This window comes from Alexandromys fortis, unplaced genomic scaffold (assembly GCF_014885135.2).
Source record: "Alexandromys fortis isolate MF-2015 unplaced genomic scaffold, M_Fortis_MF-2015_v1.1 scaffold_86, whole genome shotgun sequence".
Classification (NCBI taxonomy): Eukaryota; Metazoa; Chordata; class Mammalia; order Rodentia; family Cricetidae; genus Alexandromys; species Alexandromys fortis.
In genome coordinates this window covers 533354-558729 of record NW_026067965.1, presented here as the reverse complement: position 1 = coordinate 558729, position 25376 = coordinate 533354, and the positions used below count along the sequence as shown (strand labels likewise).

The window sequence follows — 25376 nt, the reverse complement described above, 5'->3', positions numbered from 1 at the left end:
GGGATTACAGGTGGGCCGCCACACTCACCCAGCATTTACATGGATGCAGGAACTCTGAGCTCAGGTCCTCATACTTATCAAGTACTTTACTGGCTGAACCGTCTCCCCAGTCCCACAAAAATGAATTTTGCCCACCCTTTTCACGTTCACAGGATGGCTAGAATACTCTAACCTTGTCTAAGGCTCCCACAGGACTTCCATGGAACCGTGAGGCTTTGGACAGTCGTCTCCCAGTAGCCTCTGGGATATTATGAACCAACTCCATCATCCTGCTAAATTAGTCAGCTTAAGTCAAGTAAGCAAAGGATACATTTTGGTTGAAAAGACATCCTGTAGAAACCGAGCATCCCAAGAAGTTTTGGAGAATCGGGAAAAGCTTTAAACATCATCAGAGGCTACAGGATAAATATGCTGCCCCATCCCGATTCCTGACACAGAAAGCCAGGATTGCTCAAACATTACAGGGGGTTATTGTCAGGCAGTTGAGATAAATGTTGTTACCTCAAAGCCTTGAGACTCTTCTGCATGGCAATCGATCCCACATCCCAGGGAGTCAGCACTAAGACTCCCAGATGCTTCCCATGCAGAGACCCCTATGAACCTCTTCCCATGGCTCTGGTGGCCATGAGTAAGCCTGACAACGTCACTTTCCCTCAGGTCTGTGAGTCTGCTCAGCACTGGAAAAGTTAGCCTCTCCATGGGGATTCTGGAATGCACGCACTGGCTGCCAGGACTACCACCATCTTTGCCTAAGCCACCTGCCCTGGGAGCTAATGGCTGCCTTCTGGCCACTGGCTTCTCCATTCAGAGCCACTGGGGTTAAAGGCTTAGGCTTACAGACTCAGATTTTAGGGGTGGTCTTCACCTGCTCCTCCCTCGGGGTCTCATCTCCAGTCCCAAGAGACTCACAGACCTCCAAATATTCACTTCCAAGCTCCTGGGCCCTTGGCCAAGGCTCTTGCTAACCCTTCTCTGGCCAGCACACTTCACTCTGCCCTAGAAGTTGATTGCATCCTTCAGGATGCCTGCAGCCTCCGAGAAGTCTTTCCTGCAGAGCTGTTTGTGCTCTCCGCAGCGACACTCCATATTGCTTTGTTCACACCCTGTTACAGCCCAGATTGAAAGATGGCTGTCTGTCTATCTCTCCAGCTAAGCTGTGAGCGGCTCCATTGTGGGGAGACAATGATGCTATCCTTAATCTCCGGGGGTCAGAAAAGATCCACACTTTAATAGTGACTGCCTTGGGGATGGAATTCCTTTCAACTTGCCCTATCGACAAGGATAACATTCCCCCTAAACACGTTCCACCAAAACGCAAGAATCAAGCCACAGCATGGCCTTTTATAGGTCATGCGGCCTGGATCCCAGGTTTCAGCTCTACCCCCCCCCCTTCAAACTGGGTGATCTTGACTAAATCATGCCATCTTACTGGGCCCCCCTTCAAGTGCAAAATGGGGCAAAGGTCTGTCACGGTTGTTGTGTAGATAAATTGAGGTGGTGTGTACAAAGTGTTTCACGTGGACCTAAACTTTGCAAATGCTCAATAAACCCCAGATAGTAATTTAAATGGTGGGAATCACCCCAGGGCCACAGGAGCACAGACATCTCAGAAGGTAACCAGTAGTCACTACCTTTGCCCCCACTCCCTGGGCAAAATATAGAAGAATGAGCATCGCCAACCCTGATGGCCCAGACCTGAAATCCCAGCTACTCGGGAAGCGGAGGCAGGAGGATGGAAAGTTGAAGGTTTGCTAGGGTTATGCGGTTAGTTGAAGACCAGGCTGGTAACTTAGCGAGACACTGTTTCAAAGGAAAAAGAGTGGGGGAGGGGGATGCAGGAAAAAAAAAAACCCTGCCTACATGACATGACTGCTCCATGGTATGGTTAGGGTTTTTATTGTAAATATTAGAGAGACAAAGAAATGAAATGAGCATGGCCGGCAGAGTGGACATGATCAGGGCTGGGGAAACGGGGGGGGGGGGGGGAGAATAAAAGAAGTAGTAGGTTGTAAGAAGAAGGGTGAGTTGGGGAGGGAAGGGCCAGGAGGCTGGCATAGGGGACTTTGATATACCAATCACAGATATATAACCATGGAGCAATAATGCCCCTTCTGCAAGAGGTCAGGGAAAAAGACTCCTTTTGGCATCTGGGAAACTACCTGGCTTAAGAAGTTCCTGAGGAATGCTGGCTTTTCTCTAGCCACCAGAAATCCTCCTGGAGTCCAGATTTGAGCTCATTTCTAGCTATTTGGACAGCCTGTGAGACCTAACAAGAACTATGTATGTTCCTACTCCATGCTAGTCACTGGCAAAAATTGTACACGGGTCTCTACTCTGTGCCAGGTGGGGATTCTGTTTCTGAATGAGGCAAGGGCCATTGATTGCACTCTCGGTGATGACAGAGAAGTCATCTCCAGCTAAAAGGAACCACATTCTCCAGAATGATCGCCAGTCAACTGTGAAAGGAGCACAGACACTGTTCAAATTATGCCTCCCCTTTCGGTCCCCAGATCCCAGTGTCCTCAGGCAACCTCCCCAAAGCATAGGCTCGGGTTTATGCTTGTGGAGCAAGATTTGAAAGAAGCATCACCTCTGTTTTTATGCCAGAAATAGCATCTTATTTAAAGCAACAGTAGATGGGTATGTTTAAAGAAAAAAAAATGCTTCGTTCCACGGACATTCTCAGAAAATTCCAGATGTTGATACGCAGCCATTTGTACCAACCCTGCCCTATGATTTTAAAATCTGAATCAGATGTAAACTCTTCCTTGGCCACCTGAGAAGCCTCAGCACATATCCAACCCGCAATTACGTGGTCAGCAGCATCATCGAGCTGTTGGGAGTGATGATGCTTTTACATACCAACGATATGGCCAGGCCTTTGTGCTTTCGCCAAGCCAAGTAAGAAGAAAACCAACTATCTGGAAATCCTGTAGCCCAAACCCTACAACTGCTTTTTCTCTCACTACCTGGAACAGAACAAAGAACAAAAAAATCTCTTGTTTGGTATCAGGGCCTTTTCAGAGTCCTGGGATATGGGCTGAGGATGTAGCTCAATCAGTGGAAAGTTTACCCAGCATGCCCAGGACCTTGGAGTCCATCCCCAGTACCATGTACACTGGGCCTGATGGCATACACTACATCCCCAGTACTTAGCAGGTAGAAGCAGGAGAATCAACAATTCAAGGTTATCCTCAGCTACATAGAGTAAGCTCTCGGCCAGCCTGGGATGCATGCAGTCCTAGAGAAGGGGTAGGGGAAGAAGTCACAGGCACAGCGGCATTGCGGTACCATGAAATCTGCCAAAGGGCCTCCCGTAGGCCACTTGTTTCTCCTCAACCAGAAACATAGGTAAGCAAGGGAAGAGGAAACGGGTAACTTCAGTTCCTGAGTCAAGTGCCTCTCGTGCCCCAGTTCCAAAGAGTCTCACATCCCCAAAGAGTCACAAGTGCCCTTAGCATCCCAGAGGCTTGCTTGAGCCACCATGACCGAGGGAGAGGCAAATAAAATACTCACGCTAGGTATAAAATATAGAGAACATCTCCCAAACAAAATCCCAGACAAACAAAACGTGAGGAGGGACAGAAAGCTCAGTCCTTAATATATAAATGATACTGCAATCCAACATTTAAAATTATAGCCAAAACACCCAGGATAGAGCCCAGGAACAAAATACTAAGTGAAAACAGAATCAGTTTAAAAAGAGAAAAAGGAAAATAGACTCGGTATAACGGCTCATTTTCCCCCTTTGCCTCCGGTTCATACGCTTCCCAGTGTGCCATGAGTGGCTGTGGAGTCACTCAGCTGTGAAGAGCGAGCATGAGTCAGGGCGAAGAGGAATGTGTGACCTCACGCGGGGTTGAGCAACGATGGAGAAATGCAACATTTTGCTGAGTAACATGAAAATGGATCTGAAACGTATGGATTAAATTCCTCCGAAACCAACATGATTCTTCAAGGGAAGGAAAGGAAAAGTACTTAGCGGTGGTGTCTGAGGTTTTTTTGAACCCAATCCTCTGGAAAATGAGCACACGCGCAAATTACTCAGTGCCTGCAAGGCAGCTTCGAAATGCACTAGTCACAAACCACTGGCTTGTTTAAAAACATTTTTCCCCCAGCTCAAGCTTGCTCTCTCGGCACTCCTGCGGGGGCTGATCATCTCTACTGTTCGTTAGAGGAAGAACAGCTGTGTCCCACCACACAGAGAGGGCAGGAACAAGTGTCCCACCAGACAGTGTGACAGGTGTCGTCTGCAGGAGGCAGGCAAAAGGGCAGGGAGATGGCTCACCTGGTAAAGCAATTGCTCCATAAGCATGGGGAGCTGGATTTGATCTCCAGGGACAGTGGCATGTGTTTATAATCCCAGCTCTGGGGTGGCAGGGACAAGAGGATCTCTAAAGTTCACTGACCAACTGACAGTTGAATCGCCAGGTTCAGCGAGAGGTGTTTTCTCCAAACAGGTAGATAGAAAACAATTGATATATTGACCTCTGGCCTCTACAGGTGTACACATACAAATACATGCACATATGCAGACACACATTCTTTGATAAAGAAGGCAAGCAAGTCATGCCTTGAACTAAAATACTGAACAGAAGCACCACACAGGTGTGTCCTCAGATCCCACCTGCAGGTAGCATGGCCCCTCAGGAACGTGGAGGGAAGAGATGGAGTCTACTTATAACCAAGCAGTGGCCTCTACACCCGCGTCAAGGATGACTCAAACTTGCCACCCGCCAGTCTCCCAGACAGTTCCATGTGGCTGAGAGAACCAGTGTCTGTGGTCACCTCTGTCGAGACACCAGGGCAATGCAGGAACTACTCTGAGCATAGCCCAAGGAAAAGCCTAGGAAGGCAGGAAAGGCAAAAACTCCATGCTTTGGGAGCCCGTCTGCATACAGGGTTCTGGCTGCTGTGGCAATGTGGGGTGAAGGCCAGATGCTCCCCCAGAGAGGAGAGTCATTGATCACCCTTTTTCTCCAGCCTTCCCTAAACTGCCCAATAGACAGAAGGAACTCCAGGCAACCACAGATGCCTGTCCCTGGAGATCCCGTGTACCAGTATGCTGCGTGCCTCTGCCAGGGCTTCTCATATTCCCAGTAGGTTCTTCTGAAGGCTGGGTGATTTCTAAGTTCTCTGGGCTAAGGAAGCCTTGCTTTCATCATCTTAAATAATGTATGGTTATGCTGGAAGAGCTGGGACCAGCCCCAGAAGTGACTTTCCAGATCCCCTTTAAAATGACTGGGACCACTCATCAGTGATGGGCAGGTTCTATTGAAATGGTGTCCCACGCAGGGTATCAGTTTCCTCCTTAGGAGAGAGTTTTGTAGGGGGCTCACAAGAACCACATTTGAACTACCTTGCTAGCCAAACTCTCCCATGCCAACCTATCAGCCTTATCCCCTCCTCCCCTTCTAGGACCTCCTCCTTCAAAAACACTTTGCATTCAAACTGGGCTATCTTGCATTAAGGAAAAGAGAGCCAAGGTGCTCAGTAGAATGTGTTCACATTTTACATCCTGGAAATAAACGAATTCTTTTTTCAAATCCCCACTAGCGGCTTTTATAACAGATGAAAGTCTAAGAGGTTTAAGGCTGATTGACAGGTTTGAAAATAAACAGCCTATTTTTGCAGATAGTTCACAGCTGTATTGCTTCCTCCCATGGTGCGCTCAACTGGAGTTTTCTGTCGGAGAGCCTTTGCCAATAGCAACCCTCTGTATTCTTTAGGTTAAAACGTGCAAAAGAACTCTGGTCTTATTCCTTTGGAAACTGATGACACGCACATACACACACCATTAAAAAAAACAGCAAGACATTGAAATATTTGAAAGACGCAGCAAGATAGACTGTACTGAAACTTAAGATAACTCCACTAATATGGCTGCCTGGAGCAAAACAAGAAGAGGCCGGACAAAGGCTTTTCAGCTGTGTGCCTGGGAACCCAGAAGGATCTTTGGAAGCTCTTGTGGGCCTCAGCACAAATACTGCTCCCCTCCTAGCCATAGAGACTTTTTAAAATCTGGTTTGTGAATGGGATTTAGTCAGATTTGAGAGGAATAAATTTTATAGTTAAAGTCCTCTTTAAAACCCATAGTGCAGCAGACAAAAGACCCCAAGACCTACCTACCACTGTTTGGCAGGCTTCTCCAATGGTGTAGCCCAAAGTCTGGGCACATCAGGGAGCCTGTGTCCCGAGTCACATATACACCAGAGATTAGCATGAAGGGAGCCATTTAGCGATGTTGGCCTTCTGGATCTTTCTCTGCGCCATTCTCTCTGTGGGGGAGTGTTTTAAAGCTCCCCCCTCTCAGAATCCCATTATCACCTAAGTTAAAAATGTCCATTAACCCTTCTGGACTTCCACAAAGCTTCCTGGCTCCAGCTCCAGCTGAGCCAATGGCTCCTCTGATCCCCCAGTTAGTCCTCACCTCCACATTGTGAGTCATCTATCCTGATCCCCCCCTCCTGACTCGGAGGTCTGTCCTCCCCTCTAGACTGTGATGAACTCTTATAGAGATCTTGGACCCCGTCTTCAAATCTACCTCCCCAGAAACTAATTCAAGGCCCACCACAGAGATGGTCACAGACTTCTCTACTTTCAGCTTCCAAGTGTGACGGGCAACAGGAACACACCTGCATCTCTGGCACCCGGAATGCATCTGTCGTGGCCACCCCACCCTTGCAGGAATGCTACAAGGATGGGGGACTGAGGAAGACAATTGGACTTTAAAACTTCATTTTTTTACTTTATAACAATGTAATCTTTTAGAGTCCAGGAAAGTTATTTAAATGTAAACATGCATTCTCACTGTCTGGGACCAGGGTTAGATGAAATTCCTCAAATGATCTCTTAATGCCACCAAAATTGCATTCAAATGCTCCTGCCAGGCAAAGATAAATTGCCATTTACACAATAATCTCGCACTTAAAAGTAGCTGGGTCCAGAGAGTTTGGGGGGAAATTTATTATGACAGGGAAAAGGGGTTCAAGATATTTAGTCTGCTGATAAGACAGCTCAGGAATGACCATAATTATCTCTGGGAATTTGAAGGGTCTTTATAAGGTCATTAGAAGGTCATGGGCCAGCTTGGCTCCATCTACTTGGACATCAAGAATTGACTTCAACACCACCAAAATGAGTTAGTCGGAGTTACAGAAAGTCAAGGGGAATTTCAGAACCCCCTCCCTGAGCTTGTTAGAAATGCAGACCTCCTCCCAAGTCCACTCCGCATTTGCCAAGGCAGAGTTGTGCTCTCTCAAGCCTCGCCGTACCTTATGTGCATGCTCGAGCTCAGGAAGCTCCCCTAATGTGAGAAGGTAAGAAAGCAGGAGGCTGGAAGAGCCAAGGACCCTGCCCAAGATCTGAGAGCCTGCCCAGGCTGGGAGCAGAATGGCAAGCAATCACCTTCCATCCAGTCTCCAAGGATGCTCCAGTCCCCATTATCTTTCCTGAGAAGTACAACCACATCAAGGGAAGTCTGAGTTCTACCTTCACGTTCACTATAATATCTTCAGCACCATACTCTACAGCTGCAGAGACTCGGGCCAAGAGAACGAAGCACTCGGCTCAAGGCTGGACAGCTTGTAGCAGGCCACTGAAGAAGCCTTCAGACTTCCTGTCCCTAGAAAGGGGATAGATAGCAGTCTGCCATCGCACCCTGCATGGCAAAGCCACCAGTCTCTGCTCATGGCTTCCCTGTAATAGAAAATACCTGACAGCTAACTTCCTCAGCAGATGGAGGGAAAATGCACAGCTCTTTCCAAAGCAGTTTATTTCGAGCACTATAAGGTTGCGGGTAATCCTTGTGGTCTCACTGCCCTTGCAGAAGATTCAAAGCAAAATGCCTAGTGAGTTCCCTAGGCAAGGAGCCTAGAGAGAGAGTCTAGGGTGGAGAGAGAGATACTTGCTCAGAGCGTGTGCTTTTGCAGGGAAAGCCTGCCTAGGTTTCCAAGGACCCCTCCCTTGCAGGGCTGGGAAGAAAAGGCCATATTAGCTTCCTGGAGCCAAGCAGAACTTAGAAGAGCCAAGCAGAGTCCAGGGACAGGCCCTGGAAAAAAAACAGCAGCAGGAAGGAGCTCCTCTGGGTGGGAAAGTGTGTTTCCTGGCACCAAGGGACCTGAGGAGCAGTGTAATGTATATTTGATGACATTTCTCAGCAAGCAGCCTCCGTGCCAGAGACCTAGGCTAAAACAAAGCCTGGCACCAGGGCAGACGGAAGATAAAGGGAAACCTGCAGAACCTGCCAGAGAGGCCAGGGTGGCCCCAAGGGAGTGATTAGACAGCAAGGTGTGGAGGAGACTGATAAAAGTCACCACAACAGCCACCATCCTATCCGAATCTGCACAGTTCCTACGTGTAAGGCTTGGGAGGAGGTGACGATCAGGCCGAGTAACTGACAGGACAACAGAAAGAAACACATGCCCCTGAGAACTTCCCCCGTACCCTTGGCCCAACTGCTGCCAACTCCACCAGAGTCAAGCGGGCAAGATCCCGTTCCGAGGAAACTGGAGCTGCCTTCATAGTGATGAAAATCAGAAAAGACAGCTGCCAACTCTCTGATAAGATCAAACATCTGTGTGTTTGCCACTACATGCAAAGATACATGTCATCCAGACAGTCACAGTTAGGGAGTCTTGGGGATGAAGCTCACAAACACGACTTTGTTCCCTTCGGCCAGCCCACCTCCATGCAAACACGTGCCTTTGAGCTATAGATAAAATGCAACGTGCACTTGATCCACGTGATGCTGCTGGTCTGCCAGCACTGCACGGGACTAAAAGGGGTCACTCATGCCGCAGGCTTCAAGGGAGCCAACGAGAGTAACTAGAGTTGCCCTTACTTTCTCACAAAATGTCACCGTTGCCATCTGATCCGTCTGTCCCAAAGACTCAGACACAGCCGCCGCAGACAGAATGCTATGGAACCAACCATGAGCTCCTTCCTTCCACCCAGGCCACTTCCTCCCCCCTCGTTGGCCTTGCTTGCCTGGAGCGTCCTATGGTTCAGTCATTTTCTTACCTGGAAGCTACAGGGACACTGGAGACGGGACTCCGTGGTGACCAGAAGACAGCCCAAACTTCAGGGCGAGGTGGGGACCCAGAACCTTCTTTTGTAGCCGCATCATCAGTGGATGAAAGTCAGAGAGAGACTCCCAGCATCAGTAGGCTGCTCATGAGCTCCATTTTCCTTTCAAGTGGAGGAAACAAAGCGTCCTTCTGATCTACTGAGAGAGGGGACGAAGGAAAATCTGAGCACACCAGAATGGGAAACTGGCAGAAATAGGTACAGGTGCATGCACACAGGGGGTTGGGGGAGAGACCTAACTACAATACTGTGTGCTTGTAGCTCCACTGCCCAAATCTCTGGCGTGTCATGGTGCTAGTGGTTTCTACCAGATAGAACCCCAAAATGAGAAACTTAGGGAGACCTCCAAATCCAGTGAGGACCAAAATACTGTGAGCAAAGTATCTTGGCCAGGTTGTCATGTCTGAGCAAAACTCAAGCATGTAAGAGAGTGTATGGTGCGACCACTCTAGATCTGATAAGGTCAATGTCTTTCCTCTGCAGCCAACCAGAACTTTATCTAGAAACAAGACCTCAGAGACCCTCTCTTACCCCAATGGTGCCAGGCCTCAGCAAAAGAGTGAGAGGCCCTGTAGCAGATCGTGTGAGAAGATATGATCGGCTAAGTCAAAGGGCTGGAATGATGAGGTGAAAATTACTTTCTTTTTTTTTTTAAAAAAAAAAAACTATTTCCTCCAAGTGGGACAGGTGGAGAAACAATAAAAATCCTCCAACGTATCTTTCCGTTCCGTCAATGAGGAGTCAAATATGACAATAAAATGGCAATGGAGTCACTCCCAACCAGTTGCGGAGTTAAGAAAGAGGCCACTAGGTGGCTAAACACAGCTCAGACAAAAGCAGAGCATTTTGAAATGCACATGTAAACCGGGACCACTTTACGCGTGCTCTCTGCTCAGCACCGAACTTAAATACTTTGCTCTAGACCAGTAATTTCCCTAGTCACCAGTAGATTCACCTTGCCCTCACTGACTCATGACACTTAGTTGAATTTCCCCAAGTCACAGATTTTGCTCTCTCCTCCTTCCCCCCCTCTTGTTTTTATTATTTATTATACACATGCTTCCATCACAAGCAGAAATGACCTTCTGATTTGTAATTTGTAATTTTTAAAATGAAGGAACACGCACACTTCTGTGTTTTGGTATGGGTCAGTGGTTCTCATCCCCCATCAGAAAAGACAGATATTTGCAATACATTCATAACAGTAGAAAAATTACAGTTATGAAGTAGCAATGAAACTATAGTTTTACGGGCGGGGGGGGGGGGTCACCACAACATGAGGAACTGTATCAAAGGGTCACAGCATTAGGAAGGTGGAGAGCCACTGGTGTAGGTGGTCCTGACAAGAAAAGCCCATTCAGTATCATTTCTCACTAGAAGAAGGAAACAAACCCTCACCCAGTTCCCAAGTAATCAGTCTGAACCAACATCTCCTGGGCTAAGTCGAGCCCTCGGAAGCTGCCTACAGAGTCCTTTAGGGGACACTGTTAAGATCAAAAAGAGGACAGCTCGTTTTGCACACCGTCTTAGACACTTCCCTGAAATTTTGTCTTATGTGGTTTCTTCTCCATTCTGTCATAGACTGTGAAACTAAAGTACTGATTCATTACCATAGTCATTAAATTGTTTAATAAAAAAATGGCCGTATGCCCTACACTGAAAGCAGTTTAGTTCTAAACCTAATTGCAGGTACTTTTATCTCACCGCCTGGATCGTATAACAAAGGCTGCGCACCTGTCACGCCTCTGAGGGATCACCATGGTGCCACATAAGACTAAAGTGACATTAAGAGGTTACACAGACTCAGAAGCAAGCTGGAAGAAAAGCCCAGTCCCCGGCAGGGTAGGCTCCCTCCTGAGCGGTTAGTGCCTCCAAAAAGAACACCTAGGTCCACAGGTCTTTTAGTATCTCTCTACCTTCCCATTGTCTCAACACCTGAGTCGGTGAAGGAGGCGCCTGACTGCTCCAGACTCACGGCCACAGGCCCGAGTGGCGGAAGTAGCTGGGAGCTGTCCATGGTGGCGCCGCGCCTGGGCACGCAGAGTCGCCTGTTCCCCGCCCGCGGGCGCGCCTGGGGTCCCTCTCTCCAGACCGCTGACTTGGAGACGACTCCCTGGCTCACTGTCTCCTGGACAGGGCTTCAGCCAGGCCGTGGCTCTCACATCAAAGCTTGGCTTTAAAAGGGAGTTCTTACCTGTGGGCAGAGTTGGCTGCTCGGAGTAGGACTGAGAACCTCAGACCCGGCGCGGGTGGAATATCCAACTCTTGGGGAACACGGGTGCGCCGCCCTTCTCGTCAAGAACATACGCATTCTCCCGGGTCCATTCCGAAATCTCCTCGGACCTCGTTCCCAGAGCGGCGAACTGGAGAACCGTGCACGACTCCGGCTTGCGTCCTGCTGAGACCTTGGTTTTTCTGTCTATCTTGTGCGACACTTCTTGCCGGTGACGCCCGTTGCCAGGGGCCAACAAACATTCCTACAGCGCTTCCAGTCTTAGTGTTTGCTTAAATATCAGCAGGGACCACCGAAGTCGTCTAACATCGGATCATCTCCGCTCGCCCCGTGCCAGCGCATCGCTGGGACGGCAGAGGGAACCCAGGAGACCTTGCCAAAGCGGAAGCGACAAGGTGCAGACTTGTGAGGCTCGCGACCACTAGCCACAGGGTAAGCTTGTTCACTGACTGGGCTCCTTCCGAGACCTGCTTCGGGATCATCGCTTTTCAGTGAGAGAGTCGTTTGTGTGAGCATCTAGTGCCATTCACAGGAGGACAACCTAAGCAAAGCCTCCCGTCGAATGCGTTCCTGGACGTTGGTGTCCCCAACACCTGCCACTTGTAAAGATCTCAGAAACGTCCACGGAGGACGGTGACGCGGGCGTATGCCCACCAACATACACATGAACAGACAGACGAGCAGGCAGACAGACACACGAGCAGGCAAGGAAAACAGACAAGCAGAGGCAGACAGTAGAGAACAGGCTGGACAAACAGGCCGACGGAGGGCAACGTTTTCCCTAAACCGAGGGGAGGCGCGGGAACCCGACTGTCCTCTCTCTTGCAAGGCTAAATCCATGCGCCCTCGCGCCCCAGTACCGGTCCTCTTACCTCCGCGGTTCTCTTACCTACGGCTGATGACCGAGACAGTGCCACGCCTCGGGGACCTGGAGTGCAGCATCCCGGAGTCTGGTATCTGATCCCACGCGTCGAGCCCCAGAGCGTGAGCAAACGGGACGAGAGCTCGCGGGAAGTGAAGTGCAGATCCGGGCCTCCCTCGGTACAGTGCGCTCCCGGCACCAGACCACTGCCACTCTGCGCGGCGGGCGCTCTTAGCTCGGCTCCGCGCGCTCACTGGCTTACTAGCTAGCTCGGAGCTGCCAGCCCGAGCCGCCGCTTTTTATAGCCGCCTTCCGGGGCTGGCTCCTCCCCACCCCGAGCCCCCGGCGCCCGCACTCATCCCTCCCCCCCTTCCCAACCCCGTCTCGGGGCAGCGGTCCTCCCACTCACCGAGGTGGGCGGCCTGCGGGGCCGGACCCGGGCGGGCTCTGGCGGCCGCTGGGGGAGCCGCAGACCCAAAACCGAGAGCCGCCGCCGGGACGTGCCACGGCCACCAGGTGAGGGCGCTGGAGCCCAGGACGAGCGAGGCCGATCTCGGAGGTCTGTAGCAGTGAAAGCGCGCCTTGCACCCAGTGGCCTCCCCAAGGGACCGTCAGGCAAGAGAAAAAAGAAAGGCCTGAGACTTCCACAGAGTCGCCACCACTCTGCATTCCTGCTGTTAGATTCCAAACCCTTCCCCCTTTTTGTCAGCTGACATAGCAACAGAATCTAGAGTCGCCTGGGTCTAGAGGTCCTTTGGAGGGGAAGATGCACCCTCTTGCAGTCAGAGATCTTGGTTTGAAAGAGGGCTCACTGAGTGCTTACAGGCTTGAAAACGAGAGTTCAATTCCCAGAATCAATGTAAAAAGCCATGGGTGATGGTCCTGGTTTGTAATCCCAGTGCTGCGGAGGTGGAGACAGGGGCTTGCTGGCCAGCCAATCTAGCCTACTAGGCAAGTTCTAGGTGAAAGAGACACCTTGTCTGAAAAACCAAAAAACCGAGATGGGCAGCTCTTAGGGTGGGGAGTGCGGTGAGGACACACCCCAGGCAGCTTGACTTCTGCCCTGCGACCTGCATACACACATACATCCCAGAAGAAGGGAAGGTAGAGTGATCTCACTTTCATGTACCAGTTTTCTGCACGTGCTAGTTACTTGACCATGAGCCTGGGGAGAAGATTTCAATGAGTTTGAAGAGTGTGGGTGCTAATTCATAGCAAGGGCTTGCCATCCGGCATGTAGGACAGGCCATGGGTCAAAACAAGAAGGGACCACTGATGAGCTATTCTCTGCCGCAGGAGTCAGTCCATACAGAGTATGGCATCTCCTTAACTCAACACTGGGTTACTCGACTACTTAACCCACTCCAAGCCTGGCAAGTAGTGGAAAGCGTTGGAGGTTTTCTTTCCAATTCATTTTAGTTCTAGGATGAGGACCTTAGATTGCAGTTCTACATCCCGTGCCCCCTTCCCCAGGAACTTGTTACTCTGCTCCCCCCCTCTGGTTAATGGGAGTCTCTAAATACACATTTTTTTTCCGCCTGCCTGCCAGTGACCTGTGAGTATCACTATGCAGGAGGGGCTTCACTGTAGCCAGTGTTCTCAGGAGTGGGGAATCTAAATCAGGGTCTTGGGGCCAGTCTGTGGTACAGACTTTGGAAGTCTTTGTCTAGGTCCTCTGGGCAAAAATTTGGGCACTACGTGGAACCAGGGAAGCATGTCTCCAAACCTTTCTAGAGAGCTGGAAACAACGATCAAGAATCTCAGTCTGTTTGACATCCAAGCACACCAGATCTGGGCTCTGCGGCAGGCTTCCTTTCTTGGCCCTTCCTTTCTAGCTGGAACCGGAACCCAGCCCCTTGTAAAGTGCCCATCCAGCTCTGTCCCGCTCACTGCATTCCTTTCTTAGGAACCCATCCCCCCAGGCTCACAAACACTGGGACCTGGATTGGGTGTCCGAAGGACGGGCTCAGTGGAGAAAAGTGTGTTTGGATCGGTCTCCCGGGAGCCACGTGTCTGACTCCGTTTCCAACCGGTGGAACAGTCCTGAGACTGCAAGGCTAGGGAAGAGCTTATTTCCACTGAGACCTACAAGAGATGAGGAGTGGCTGGCCTCCTGTTTTAAGGGATGGACGCTGGGAAGTACTGTGTCATGCTCTCTCCAAGATCCAAAGTGCCCAGCTCATCCCTCTGACATCCAGTTTTCTTTATCATTGACCAATGCCTGGGGTGGGGTGAAAATGCTGACTAACTACAGACAGGCTCTGTGTGTCTACAACAGGGACTATCCAGCCACATCCACTCAGCACGTCTACTCGGTCCTCTGTGACAGACAGGATGTGATGGGTAATTCTTTTGGGGTGAATACGGACTGTGTGAAGGACGGATTTCCTAGCCACACCTCTCTAAATCTGCATGTAAATGCAGAGATGGGGGCTAGCTACAGAAGGGACTGTTAGCTGTCTATTCTTGCCAGGATCTCCCCAAGAGGAAGAGCGGTTGTCTTGCCTGGGGGATGGAGTCACGCCCAGCCTCCACACCCTGTGAGGAGTTCCCACCACCTTCCTGAGATGTGCAGCCCCTAGACCTCATCCTGGGTGTTGTGACCTGCTGCCTGCCCCGTTCCACAAACGGCTCGAATCCGGCAGTTTTTCATCAGTCAGCCAGCCACATTCCATATCCGGCCCTTAATGCAAAGGTCATCTCATTCCACCTACTGACCACTAAAAAGCATGTCTGGGTGAAGTTTGAAGGGCTGGTCACACCTGTGGCTCCATTTTCCAAGCCTCTATTCCTGGCTTCCCGGGACTGACTAGGGACGGAGGAAACTATTAGAAGTGAGAAGCACGATGGGGCTGAGTGAGTTGCCGGTAGAGTTCACAAATTCTAGCAGACAGAAAAATCCCCAGGACCTGAAAAACGCTTGGAGGAGAAAAAGAGCAAATTTAAATCCCACCAACAGGGGTCGCCCTTGGACGCAGAGCCTGAAGCTGGCGTCCAAGAACCGATATTCTGGGGTCCACATTCTAAAGTCAGGTTTCTAGCACTTCGAGTTCCTAAATTCCTATTTTGTTGGAGGCAAATGAAGTCCAGTAAAGAGAGATGGAAAAAAAAAAAAACTGCCAGTGTTTCTGGAGAATTCACAGCTAGCAGGAACTTGAGACTGGAAGTCTGAAGACTCATGCCAACCTTTCGGGAGCGTGTAAGTGGATTTCTGCATTTCTCCTTCAAGGTGGCCATCACCACAGAGAGGGAAGTAAATATTAAATACATGTAAGCTTGTGTGTATGTTCTCACAACATTTATTTTTCCTAATTGGAAAAATAATTCTATGTGTTTCCTATTTTCCAAAGACAAGCAAAAGAAATTTGGAACGCACACACAGGTAAGTATTATCTAGCTTCAAGTTCAATGTGCCAGTGAGTTTACAATGTGGGATGTTTTTTGTGGTTTTGTTTTTGTTGGTGGTGCCCTAACCTCCACCCCCACCCCCAAGACAGGCTTTCTCTGTGTAGCCCTGACTGTCCTGGAACTCACTGTAGACCAGGCTGGCCTCAGACCAGCTACAACGTAAAAAGTTTTTAAAAGCCAAGCACAGTAGCGTACACACTGTAATTCAGGATCAGTGGGTGGAGGAAAGAGAATCTGGAGTTCAAGGTCATTTTCGGCTACCCACCTTCACCTGCAAAGAGGGAGCCTGAATTGAGAAAATGCCTGACACATTTGGCCTCCAGGCAAGTCTGTAGAGCATTTTCTTGATTATCGATTGATGTGGGAGGACCCGGCCAAGTGTGGGTGGTGGTATCGTCCCTGGGCAAGTGGTCTTGGGGTGTATAATGAGCAAACTGAACAGGCCAGGGGGAGCAAACCAGTAAGCAGACTTCCTCCGTGGATTCTGTTTCAACCCTTGCTTCTGGGTTGCTGCCTTAGAGTTGCTGCCCTGACTTCCATTTATGACGGACTGTGATCAGGAAGCCAAATAAATAAGCCAAATCTCCTTCCCAAGATGCTTTTGGTCATGGTCTTTGTCACAGTAATAGCAACATAACTAAGATGGGGAGTTTGAGGCCAGCTTGGCTACCTGAGACCTTGTCTCAAACAAGCAAAGAGCAAAACAAAAGCTTGAAATAAATTATATCAATAAATAAATTGAAGGACAAAGGAGAAAATGATCTCTTCCAATCAAAGCCATCTCTGACAGTTTCAGTATATAGCCAAACATTTGCTCTTGTATGTTACATAGGGAGGTATAGAAATACACACATGTAGACAAGCATTTAACAAATGGGATTCATAGTTCAAAAAATCCTTCTTCACCCCAACATATCTCCTGGGCTGTGTGTCTTGAATGCACACGTCTACCTGCTACTGCTACATCATCCAGCACAGAGTACCAGCATGACTGGTGACTGAATGGGCATATGCACACATGTCTCTTAGAAGGACAATGTGAGCTGGGTGGTGGTGGCTCACACCTTTAGTCACAGCACTCAGGAGGTAGAGGAAGACAGATCTGAGTTCAAGACCAGCCTGGTCCTCAGCATGAGTTCCAGGACAGCAGAGGCTGTTACACAAAGAAAACTTGTCTCAAAAACAAAAATTAAAAAGACAATGTGACTGCAGTAGAGAGGGGTCGGCGGGTAAAGGTACCTACCATGAGAACATGGTAGAAAGAGAGAACCAACTCCAAGTCATCCTGACTTCCACGTGCATGCTGTGGTATGTGCATTCATGTGTACACATACGTGCACACACACACAAATAAATGTTTAAAAAATTTTAAAAGAGGAGATCTAAACCCTTGAAAAGATGCTCCACTTTTCTATTAATAAAGAAATACAAATTAATCTGACTAGCAAAAACCTTAAAAATGTGGTAGTACTTTTGCTGGTCCTAGGCAAGCGAGGGTGGGGAGCAGCTCCGCGCATTCCTTGCTGGATGTGAGCCTGTGTCCGTGCAATGTGAGGACAATTTGACAAGGCTTGTGAAGTGTACATCGCATTTCACTTAGTAATTCCATCCTCAGGAACTTTTCCTACAGATACGATGTGGAAATGATCAACACCAGATTTACACTACTGCCTATATCTCTGTGTGTGTGTGTGTGTGTGTGTGTGTGTGTGTGTGTGTGCATGCATGCATCCAGTGTGGGGATACAGGTCAGAGGACACCCTTAGACATCAGTCCTGGCCCTCATTTGTTTCAGTCAGGGTCTCCTCCGTCCTGTGTACACCGGGCTTTCCTGGACCATGAACTCTTAAGGACTCTCCTGCCTCTCACTGTCTGGGATTACAGACGTGCACACTACTGCAACCAGCTTTAAGTGTATTTTGAAGATTCGAACCCAAGGCCTCATGCTTGCAAGGCAGATAAATGCTTGACTGAGCCACGACCCCAGCTCCTGCAGCATTATTTCTATCCATTGCAGCAGAACAAACAGTTTAACGTTTATAACTGGAGTTTAAGGATGTTAATCTGCAGGATAGAGTATTGTGTAACTGTTGTGGGGACACAGATGTACGCCTATAGCTCCAGCTTGGTGAAGGGAGGAGGATCGCCAAGTTCAAGGCTAGCCCAGGCTGCACAGTAAAACTACATCAGATAGAGAGAAAAAGAGGGAGGGAGAAAAAGTAATTGTTTTATTAGATTTTTAATTGTGTTATGTGTCTGTGTGTATATGTACATAATGCAGGTTATTCCTGCAGTCCAGAAGAGGATGTTAGATTCCCTGGAGCTCAAGTCAGAGGGTGTTGTGAGCTGCCTGACATGGGTGTAGGGGCCTGAACTGCAATCCTCTAAAAGAACAGTGTATAGTCTCGCACCGAGCCACCTATGTAGCCCCATAATAATTATGTTAGTAAATGACGTTAGATAAAATGAAAAATTAAAATGTACAGCAATGAATACTACCAGCTGTGCAGACACAGGGAAGGAAATGTACGTTTGCAAATTCCCATTTATTTCTGGAGATAAATGACCTAGATCATGCATAAGAAGCTAATAACACGATTTCCTCTGTGTGTGTTCAGTAGTATTTAGTATATTCATAAGGCTGCACAACTATTTTTTTCTTTTCCAAATGTTTATATATTTATGTTTTGAGGAATGTGGGCATGTGTGTATGTGCTATGCACATATGTAGAGGACAAAGGACATCTTTTGGGAGTCTCTCTTCCAGCATGTGGGTCCTGGGGATTAAACTCAGACCCTCAGGCTTGGTGGCAAGCTCCTTTATCTGTTGAGTCTGGCCTGATTTTTTGCTTGGTATTATTGATAGCTTAGGGAATGGGAAGGTGGGAAAGACACACATCCAACAGGAGACTGCTTTTTTTGTTTCCCTGCCACCCAGACCCAAATAATCACACAGAAACTATATTAATTACAACACTGTTTGGGCTATTAGCTCAGGCTCCTTATTAACTCACTCTTATATCTTAAATTAACCCGTTTCTATTAATCTGTGTATTGCCACAAGGCTGTGGTTTACCCAGTAAGGTTCTGTTCTGGCATCTTTCTCCTCCAGCAGCTACATGGCATCTCTTTGACTCTGCCTACTCTCTCTATATATCTCTTCCAGCCTGGCTATATTTTGCCCTGCCATAGGCCAAAGCAGCTTTATTCATTAACCGGCAAGAGCAACACATGTACAGAAGGACTTCCCACATCCTCCCCACACACACAACAATTACACATAATAAATCTAATAAAATAATTTTTTTTTAGCTATGGCTACACTATGCAGCCTGGATTGGTCTAGAACTTACAATCCTCCACCCTTAGCCTCCCAAGTAGCTGGGATTACAGGAATATACCTCTGTGTTTATTCCTTTATTTAACAGCCACACAATGGGAAACCCAGAAGTTCCTTCACTTTTTCCTCTATTTTTTATTCCTTTTTGAACCATGTGAATTCCCAACCCAGTTAAAACTTTAAATGACTTTTAAGTGCCAAATTTTATATCATACATAATAATTTTCCTCTTAACAGCTTATAAGTGTTCTCCAATGCCTGAAATGTCTTTCAAAATTTGAAGGTGGTATGCCATTTCCTGATAAGGATATGCTTTATATAATCAATATCTTATTGCTGACATCAGCATTCTAGATTTGGCTTTGAACAGTTTTGCATGATTTTTCCGTTGCCTGGCATTCACTTCGTAGGTGCTCTTACCTATGCTCGGCTTTCCTCCTGAAAACGGCCACCCATGTCTGCTCCAATCTCGACTCCTTTCTCTCCATCCTAACGCTTGCCCTTCGTGTAATGTATGATTGTTTAGTTTTTTAACTCTTTCCAGTGTGATAGAAAACTGGCAGGAGCTACCGGATTTTCCTGCCCATCCAGTTGAGATCACTCTTCCTTCACATAAACTGCCTGGTCCCCATAGGCTGGTTTAGGACTTGACTGCACAAAACACAGCCAGATAACTGCACAAGCTGGGCCCCTTGACGATAGGCAGTGTCTTGGAATGTCAGGAATCATGAAAGCATAGAAGTACAGCCAGAGCTCATGTTCCAAGACAAAAGGCAAAGTGGGAACCTCCGAGACGCAGCAAACTACTTCCTGTTCACATAAAACTCCAGATTCGGTGTCAATGGGACCCCTTGATATCTGCCATGAGCCTGCTGTGTTCATTCAGAATGTATCCTTCAGCTATTTCCTTAGCGTAACTACCCAAGATTCCTTGTCCATGCTGTTCCTTTTGCCTGAAGTGCTCTCCCCTGGCGAACCAGGAGTCTGCTCAAGAATTACTTTCCCAGAGAGGACTTCCTATCCCTCTACAGTAATGTCACTGTCAACTTTCTTGTTCAACCTCTTACCTTGCTTTATTGCCTGTCCTCTCTATATTGTAATAGGAATGTCAAGGGCTCAAAAATAGTCTTTGTTTTTTAAATCAATGACTGTGTTTTCAGTGCCTGATACAGTAGACACTCCACTACCTGATTGAACATCTTTCCATTACTGCTAGCATCAACAAAAGGCTATTTATAGAAAGTAGATACAGTCTAACAGAATGTATCTTGGATAATAAGATATATTAGTTCTTACTAAGTATCAGATAGTTCATTTGCATTTCTGAACCCATGCTGAGAACCAGGGTATATCTGATTGATGACTTTCAGAAACATTTAGATACAGCACAAAAAATAACCCAGCTCCTAGTCCCATTTTTTTGGGGGGAGGGCAGACAAGCATGAAGCCAGTCTCAACACTTACATCAAATATCACTGTCATTTAGAGAAATAGTCTGACCTTTCCTACCCTGACTTCTCAAGGTGTGACAGTGAGGCACAAAACGGGGGGGGGGGGGGGGGGGGGGGGAGGGCACAGTTCCACACTGCTCCTGGCGGCAGCTTGGTATGTTATTTTCAGAGACTTCCACTCAGGGGAAGCTGGGATTCTTGGCTTCACAGCAGAAGAGAATTTCAAGATGACCCAGTAGGAAGCAAAGCTGGAGTTTATTGGGTGGAGATCTTTAACATATATTTGAGAGGGAAATTATTGAAAGAGAAACACTCAGAAGACAAGGTAGCGCCAAGTGTGGGTGTGGGCTTCTCCGAAGAGAGCCGAACTTCGTGACTTACATACCTCTGATTTTTGTGGTTTTTAAAGTTGCACCTCAAAGCATTGCAAAGGAGTATTAAAGGATACGCCATAGGGTGCTTCTGAGATGCAATGGAAGATCACACAGCTGATAAGGTAAAAATCCCTAGATCATGTGGGCTACAGAAGAAGTTACGATGTTATTACTGTTAAATGTATAGCCTTGTTTGTAAAATTCCTGGAAACTGCTGGTTTAGTTCTGGGAAGAGAGTAAGTCTGTATACGTAGGTAGAACTGAAGCATGGTGCATTATAATGTTACCATTCTTGTTTGAAAATACTTCTATAGAAAAGGGATCCTGTCTCTGGGTAAGTATTCTTTAAAGTAGAATTTATCATTTGTGCTGGGTTTTTTTTTTTTTTTTTTTTTTTTTTTTTGGTTTTTCGAGACAGGGCTTCTCTGTAGCTTTTTTAGTGTCCCAGAACTAGCTCTTGTAGACCAGGCTGGCCTCGAACTCCCAGAGATCTGCCTGCCTCTGCCTCCCAAGTGCTGGGATTAAAGGCATACACCACCACTGCCTGGCTATGTGCTAGAATTCTTGACTCTCAGTTGGGAAGCGATCTCAGACTCCAGGGTGAGGGACTTTCTCTCGCATCCCCTTAGCTTTCCCCTGTCTCTCTGTGCTGCCTCAGCAGCGTCCCAGACAGGTGTTCCCTATAGAATCCCAGAGGTATGCCCGTGTGTGCATGGGTGCCGCACGCATCTCCTCTCCAGCTGCGAGTTTGAAACGGTGGCCCGTCTTACCCCATCTCTGGCCACAGGCCAGCACAAGGAGGGCCCAAGTAGATGCTACATCAATCAAAGCAGAAGTAAGCACCATGTCTCCATTAGGATTCATAAACCCTCCCAAAGAGAAAGCCTCCATGTGAAAAATAGCATGTAAGCAGACTACAATTAGGCGCTCCATGCCATTCTCGCAGAATGAGGAAGTAGATGCGAGATGCCCTGAGCTGGTGCATGATTTCACATCTGATAACAGCATCATGGTTGGTTTTAGGTGCCACGAAGCCGTTTCCTCTTTAAAAGCAAAGAAAGTGTGCTCTAGAGGGGCTAGAGTGTTGGGACCATTTGGAGTCCTGGCCTCCAGGCTGCTCTTCCCTGCTAGAGATCTTTACTTTCCTTCTGATTTCAGTTACTGAAAGCTGTGTCAAAGTTGTTTACCAGCTCTGCTTCACGAGCCCGCGTTGCCTTGCCTTGAGGATCAGAGGATAAGGTTTTCACCTGTTGGCCCACCTGACTGCTGGGTGTATAAGCCTCTGTGGTGCTATTGAATAAGGGGCTTCTTACCAGTGACTAGAGGTCCGTGTCTCTGTCTTTGTTTGTCTCTGTATGTTTCAACCTCCAGCCCCTTGCTCGAAGCTAGCGTGAACTGTACGGTAGCGCACAGAGCGCAGACAGGCATTGTGCACAGCACTAGAGAGATGCCTAAATAGGTAATGTGCTTGTCAGGCAAGCATAAGTAACTGAGCTCATATCCACAGCAGCCACATAAAAAGCTGGCACAGCAGGGCGTGCCTGTCACCCCAGTGCAGGTCAGGAGGGAGACAGGAGGAACCCTGGGACTCATCCAGCTTGTCAAGCCAGTCAGTGAGCTCCAGGTTCAGTGAAAAAGACCCCGTCTCAAAAAAGAGAAAGAAGCGACTGAGAAAGAAAGTTAACATCAACTTCTGGTCTCCATAAACAGGTGCATTTGCATGTACAGCAAGAGACACAGACACACAACCACAACCACCACATAAAAGAGTGCACTCCCAAGAAAGTAGGCTTTGCAAAAACTGTCTACAGATCAACCCCAGATCTTGGGAAATGTCCTTCCCCTGAATGGCCTAAAATGAATAGGGTGTATGTAAACACTGGAAAGCCTACAGCCCGCAGGGTCACTGAAAGGCCTAGGCACACAGGACGGTGTGTTGTGACATCTGGGTTTATTGAACCTGTCAATATTCAGTTGTGGATGGGACAGGGGCTCCTGGAGAGAGGTTCCCTGAAGCCAGCCAGTGAGCAGCGGCACGCACTCTCCAGAGAGTGACTGGCAGTTGGGTGGCTTCTGGGACAGGAGGAGTCAGTCACTGTCTCCAGAGGTGTTACCTCCGGCGACTTACTGACTTATGTGTACCCTCAGTGGATAGCTCCACACCCTTGCTAGTGATGGGGTGCTGGTTAAACCCAGATGTCACAAAACCTAAACAAAACAAAAAGACACAAAGAGGGCTTGGCTGGGGGAGGGCAATAAGAGAGGATGCAGTGACAAGTGTCACCAGAATGTATATTTACACATACAAAATTGTCAGAGAGTAAATAATTCATATCAATAAATGAAACCAGTTCTTCTGGTTCCTTTTTCTATGGTCAGAGATCAGTGTATCTTTCTAAGAACAATCGCCAGAGACTTTCGAGAACCAAACGCTCAGGAGAGTTCCTTTTGTAATTAGAAAATAATCTGGTTTAGTGGGTCTTAGATTTACTGTGGATGAAATGAGATCACGGGGCTGGCTGCTGAAACAGATACACACTCCACCCCTGAGCCACACACCCCGCCCAGCCCAGATTCTCCTGGTCAATAGGGCTGGAGCCGGTCCAAGAATCTGCCTTCTGAATTCTCAAGTTCCCGTGAAGCTGTGGCTGCTGCTCGCTAGGAATTCCCGCTAAGTGCCTCAACTCCTGGGCAGTATCAGCGTTGGCATGGACAAGATGATAGTAGGTTAAGAACGCCTTGCAGTAAGAGTACAGCAGGATTTGGGGCAGCCTGATGTTTCAGACTGATGGGCTAGAGGGACACAGAAAAGGAGACAGGAGAAAGTGAGAGGGACCCTCGCCCACCTATGTAGATCTGGCTTCATGCAGCTGGCTGGCTAGAGCAATTTTAGGGAGTGGGGCATGGCACCCTAAAATCTCAAACAGGACTGTTAAATAGCGAGCTATGTTCTATCCTCTTTGTATAACCTATGTGCTGTCAAAATCTTCAGTATCTAAAGGTTAACATGTTCTTAGGTTTGCTACATTCTTCCTCGTATGTCGGTCTGCCCAGGACACTCAAAAATCACCCTACAATTTTATTTATTTAAAAGAAAAAAAATCTTATGGGCTGGCAAGGTGCTTCAGTGGGTAAGGGGCCCTGCTCCCAAGCCTGGAGAGCTGAGCTCAATCCCCGAGACCGACAGGGTAGAAGGAGAGGACCAGCTCCTGCAAGCTGTCCTGACCTCCATACCCAACCCTCATACAATAAGCAAATAAAATTGCTGTGTGATGTTTTACTTAATCACACCCCAAAATAAATCACACACAGAGGCTTATTCTTAGTTAGGAATGCCTGGCGTTGGTTTGGCTTATTTCCTGCTGGCTTTTTTTTTTTTTAAGTTATCTGACTACCTTTTGCCACTGGGCTTTTATCTTTCTCTATTCCTATATGCCTTTCTTTACTTCTTTCCCCATGGCCTGCTGTGAAGTGAGTAGCTGCCCCCAAGTCCTCCTCATCCTTGTTTCTCCTATTTATCCTGTCTGCCAGCCCCGCCCATCCTTGCTCCTGCCTTGCTATTGGCTGTTCAGCTTTTTATTAGGACTATCAGGTGTTTTAGACAGGCAAAAAGAATCACAGCTTCACAGTTAATCAAATGCAGCATAAACAAAAGTCACACACCTGAGAATAATATTCCCCAACAATAAAATAATTGTTTAAACCCTTCTTGTGACAGAATAAACAAATCAACATATTCTTTTTCTCCCTCCCCCTTTGTTATATATAACCTCCTTTGAGCAATGAACCTGCAAAAGCCCCAGGTCACTGACAGGGCAGTTTCTGAAGCACTTACGTGGGTTCCTCTCAACACCAGCACCGGACTCTTTTAAAGAGGGCTGTCCTTTCTCCTAGTTGATAAAATCACTGGCTTCACTTCACTCTGGCTCTGCCTAGAGTTCTTTCCTGGAGGCTTGTGCCTGAATATTCGAGGTGAGGCTTGCAGGGCTTCTGAGCCTCCATGGTGGCAAGGCTGAGCTCTCTGCCCACGGCGACATAGATACAGGTGAAGTGTGATAGCTCCTCCACCTACAGACTGTGGTTGGAAAAATGGGCCCTAGGACGCCACAGTAACTCCTTCCCTCCCTCCTCTCTCCCTCCACTTTCCTCTGTGGAACTGCGGTCCATCTCAATTAGGGAATCCACAGACCAGGCACTTTCAAGAACTCCCCTAGGTGGGTGTCTCTGCTTGAGGAGGTCTATGTGATGCAGGAGATATGAAGTAGTTTGTTCTCAAGCCAAATACAAGTGACCATGGCCCAGGAGTTTGGAATGGGGTTGCCTTCCACGTCATGCTCCAATGTGCAAACAGTATGATGAAGTTTTATAGTTAGAGATAATAACCGTGATCAAGATATTTTTCAAATGCCATGGCAGGATCATCCAAGAGGTGGGTTATAACCAAATGGGCAAATCTCTGCCACAGGTACCAGATGCTGTCTGATGACTTGATGTGATGCAGGGGTCTCCTACGTTAATACAGACCCCCCCCCCCAAATTCACCTGTTTTTTGTTTGTTTGTTTGTTTTTTTGGATTTTTTGAGACAGGGTTTCTCCGTAGCTGTTTTGGTTCCTGTCCTGG

General features: G+C 48.0%; 1 protein-coding gene and 1 long non-coding RNA gene across 2 annotated transcripts in view; both read right to left on the bottom strand.

The window, feature by feature from the left end:
- Positions 1–12202, bottom strand: part of LOC126508674 (uncharacterized) — a 75973-nt gene extending 63771 nt beyond the window's left edge. The window contains exons 1-2 of the long non-coding RNA XR_007593931.1: positions 11282–12202; positions 9022–9226 (exon numbers count right to left, since the gene is read on the bottom strand). This is a non-coding gene — a long non-coding RNA (uncharacterized lncRNA). The remainder of the gene's footprint in view (positions 1–9021; positions 9227–11281) is intronic.
- Cemip (cell migration inducing hyaluronidase 1) overlaps positions 1–12466 on the bottom strand; it is a 136233-nt gene extending 123767 nt beyond the window's left edge. The window contains exon 1 of the mRNA XM_050154029.1: positions 12210–12466. Within this exon, the coding sequence (XP_050009986.1) occupies positions 12210–12262 (53 nt within the window). The 5' untranslated portion in view covers positions 12263–12466. The remainder of the gene's footprint in view (positions 1–12209) is intronic.
- Between the last annotated feature and the right edge of the window lie 12910 nt (positions 12467–25376).